The following is a 3,888-nucleotide window of genomic DNA, read 5'->3' on the forward strand; positions in this document are numbered from 1 at the left end:
ATTTTTTTTATAAAAAAATCCGGGGTCACACTTAGTTATAGTAATAAATTTTATTCCGATCATTGCTAAACACCTGGGATTATTAACATGGACTACAGCGGGTTCACTTGGATAACCATTTTTTTTAAGAAATGTTAACTATTTTATTTTATTAAATAATGGTTAGTATACAGTAAGGAAAGTGAATTGTAACTTTAGACAATTCATCTATAATATCAAGGGATCAAATTCTGAAATCATCATTTTAAAGTGAATCTTACCTAACTATCCCAATAATTAGTTATATAGTTATTATCTTAGAGGTGACTTTATTTAATCTTCTATCCCAACCCAAGGGGATGCTCAATTAAAAAATATGAATGGAATCAAATACTGCTAAATTAAGTTTAAATTATTTCAATAACTATATATATATATATATATATATATATATATATTATAACTTAAATATATTTTTATTTAATTAATTTAATTTAATTTTTATTTTTAGTTCTTATAGGTTTATTTTTCTAATTTTAGTCCTGTAAATTTTGTTATAAGTTTATATTTTTTTTTTAATTTTAGTCCCTTTAAGATTCTAATTTTTTTATTTATAATCTTCATAAATTTACATTAAAAAAACTAAAATTAAAAAAAGTAAATTTACAAGAAACTAAAAATGAGCAAGATATTTTAGAATGACCCAAATTAAAAAAATACAATATAAAGACTAAAATTTGAAAAATTAAATTATATGAATTAAAAATTAAAAAAAAACACTAACTTACATGAATTAAAGACCTATTTAAACCTATTATTATTAACACAAGCAAATATCAATCATTACTTTTAACAATAATTATTTCATGCCAAGAAAAAAATTATTAACACAAAAGAAATTGATTTTGACAAATATCATGTCTAGAATCAAATATGACGCCCATGTGACGAAACTGGAAGGTATATAAAGTATGGTGTATCATACTATTCCAATATCCAGATACATCTTTGGATTAGTATTCGCCAAATCATTTTGTTTATACACACACACTGAAGTGCTAGTTGAAAGTTGGCCTAATAAAACTTGCACCTCTTTCTTTTCTGCCTACTTTGCTTCAAAACCAAAGAAAGTGTAGACAAGATGAGTAGCAACATGCCTGCAAAATTGTTGCTCACAACTTTGTACATCCTCTTGGTGTTTCTTCCTATCCACATGTCACCACATGATGTTAACATAGACACACACAGTTTCAAAAGTAGTAGTAGTACTAGTGGCCACAGGAGCAAAATTGGTGGTGGTGGCTCAGCCAAAGGTTGCAACAACAACAACAGCAACAGCAACCAATTGGACACAAACACAACACCATGTCAAAAATCAACAACCATTCAAGCAGTTCCTGCAGCTTCTTCACCTCCCCTTGTATTTGCAGACCAAAGACTTGAAGTAGTGTATCCAACAGTCCAAAAATTCAAGTCCACCATCACCTCAGATCCACTAGGAGTGACCAAAACTTGGGTAGGATCAGATATATGCAGCTACAAAGGCTTCTACTGTGACACCCCACCTGACAATAGTTCTGCCACTGCTTTGGCCTCTATTGACTTAAATGGTTTCCAACTATCTGCTTCCACCCTTGATGGCTTCATTGATAATCTTCCAGATATTGCTCTTTTCCATGCAAATTCCAACAATTTTGGTGGCACAATCTCACCCCAAATAGCCAAACTCTCTTACCTCTACGAGCTTGATGTCAGCAACAACCAATTATCAGGTCCATTTCCCACTGCTGTTCTAGGCATGAGCACTTTAACATTCTTGGACTTAAGGTTCAATTTCTTCTCTGGGGCAGTTCCACCACAAATTTTCACACAAAACCTCCAAGTTCTTTTCATAAACAACAACATTTTAACTCAAGGGTTGCCTGATAACTTAGCCTCCACTCATATTCTCTTACTCACCTTAGCAAACAACAAGTTCATGGGTCCAATTCCAAGAAGTCTTCCTAAGGCTTTGTCCACTCTAAGTGAAGTGCTTTTACTAAACAACCAGTTAACTGGTTGTTTGCCTTATGAGATTGGTTTTCTTGAAGAGGCAACAGTGTTTGATGCTGGCAACAATCAGTTAACTGGTCCTTTGCCTTTATCTTTGAGTTGTCTTGAGAAGGTGGAAGTGCTCAATTTTGGTGGTAATCTATTGTACGGCATGGTGCCTGAAGTGGTGTGTGTAGGATTAGTGAATTTGGTCAACTTTTCACTATCAGATAACTATTTCACACATGTGGGACCATTTTGTAGGATGCTGATTCAGAGAGGGGTTCTTGATGTGAGGAACAATTGTATTCCTGATCTTCCTTTCCAGAGATCAGTGATGGAGTGTGCTGAGTTCTTTGCAACACCAAGGATGTGTCCCTTCATGTGGTTTCATGGTCTCATCCCTTGTAAGCTTCCTTTTCAACATTCCATTCACAATTAGATATGCCTAAGGCATTTGGGGTTGCAATTCTTTGTTTTTCTTTTCTTTCTTTTTTAACTTCCTGTGTAATGTATAATTGGAACTGATGAGCTTTGTGATGGTCCATCCATGTTCTGATAAATTCTATATTTCAAGTCAATGTGTGCAGCTGATAAATTATTTCATCATAGCCATTGTATTATAATTTTCTTTTTTCCAATTGGGTGGCTCGGAGAACTCAGAGAATGGCAGATTAAAACTTAAATGTTGTATCATGAGTCATTTTGGTCACACCAGGTAAAAGTAAATTTAGTGATTTATTTCAGTAAATGTAACTCAATATAATTCCTAATTTTAATGTGTATTAATCAATTTAATATCTAATATCTTGATCAATTTGATTTTTATTTTACTACATAATATATAATATAGTATAACATGATTGACAAATAGTCTTGTCACTTGAGTATAATTTGATCTTTTTTAGGCATGTGTCCATGGAAGAATGTTTGTTAGGAAAAATTAATTTTTTTAAATAAATCTAAGTATCTCAATGCAATAATCTCTAAATTTTTGGTTAAGGGGATATGTTGAGTTATAAAAAATGGTTACTGTTTTCTAAATTAGGAATTAAATTGATTGATTTTATACCTTTATGATGAAATAAGATAGGGGTGACAAGTTTAAAAACTATATTTATTAACTGTTGATAAAGTCAAGAACTGAATTGATATTTTACTTTATTAATTTGGTATTGGGGATTAATTAGTATGACTAATAAAATGTTCTCCGTGTACAAAAAAACATAAAATAAACTGTTCTCCGGTATTATTACTACTATCTAGTAGCAGGCTTCATGTGTTGGCAAACTGACTGTGATCAGATTCCAATTGCACTAGTTATACCTATAATCGAAACCAAACTATCAAATTCAAACAATATTACTATTCAACAATTTTGCAAACATTAACACCACAAGGTTGTCAAGAAAAGGTGCTCCAACAACCGTAAAGGCGAAGAATCTAAATTGCCAAGAGAAAAAAAGGGGCTTTTCCAAAGTATATATGGTCCTAAAATTTGTGCTAATTCAGGGATAAGCAATTGCTCGCGGTGCCAAAGCCATGCCACACTTGTTTTTCTTAGCCATACCTCTCACACCATCTTTTTCTTTTTTCTTCTTTCCATATGATGATCGTGTAGCTAATGGCCCCGTCCCTCATGCTTCAAAAGTAACTCACATGGGGAGTGAAGTAAAGGCAAAATTTGTGAAATTACAATATTTCATATGTATCATTCCTAAATAAATGTAAATTTATTGATACACAGCATAACGTTCGCAATCTTATGTAGCAGTGTAGCACTGATTGATCAGACATTAATTCAGACAGTTTTCTGTTCATTTGACAAATTAACTCAACTGCTCCCATAATTTGGAATTGATGGGTAATTAATAAATG

The 3,888-nt window shown here is 32.3% G+C and overlaps 1 protein-coding gene across 1 annotated transcript; it reads left to right on the forward strand.

Moving 5' to 3' along the window:
• Positions 1-979: 979 nt before the first annotated feature.
• LOC100808707 (uncharacterized protein At4g06744) lies at positions 980-2,616 on the forward strand. The gene has a single exon (XM_003550279.4). The coding sequence runs from the start codon at positions 1,121-1,123 to the stop codon at positions 2,450-2,452; it is 1,332 nt and encodes a 443-aa protein (XP_003550327.1). The 5' UTR covers positions 980-1,120; the 3' UTR covers positions 2,453-2,616.
• The last annotated feature ends 1,272 nt before the right edge of the window (positions 2,617-3,888 follow it).

Source organism: Glycine max, chromosome 17 (genome assembly GCF_000004515.6).
Source record: "Glycine max cultivar Williams 82 chromosome 17, Glycine_max_v4.0, whole genome shotgun sequence".
In the NCBI taxonomy this organism is placed as follows: domain Eukaryota; kingdom Viridiplantae; phylum Streptophyta; class Magnoliopsida; order Fabales; family Fabaceae; genus Glycine; species Glycine max.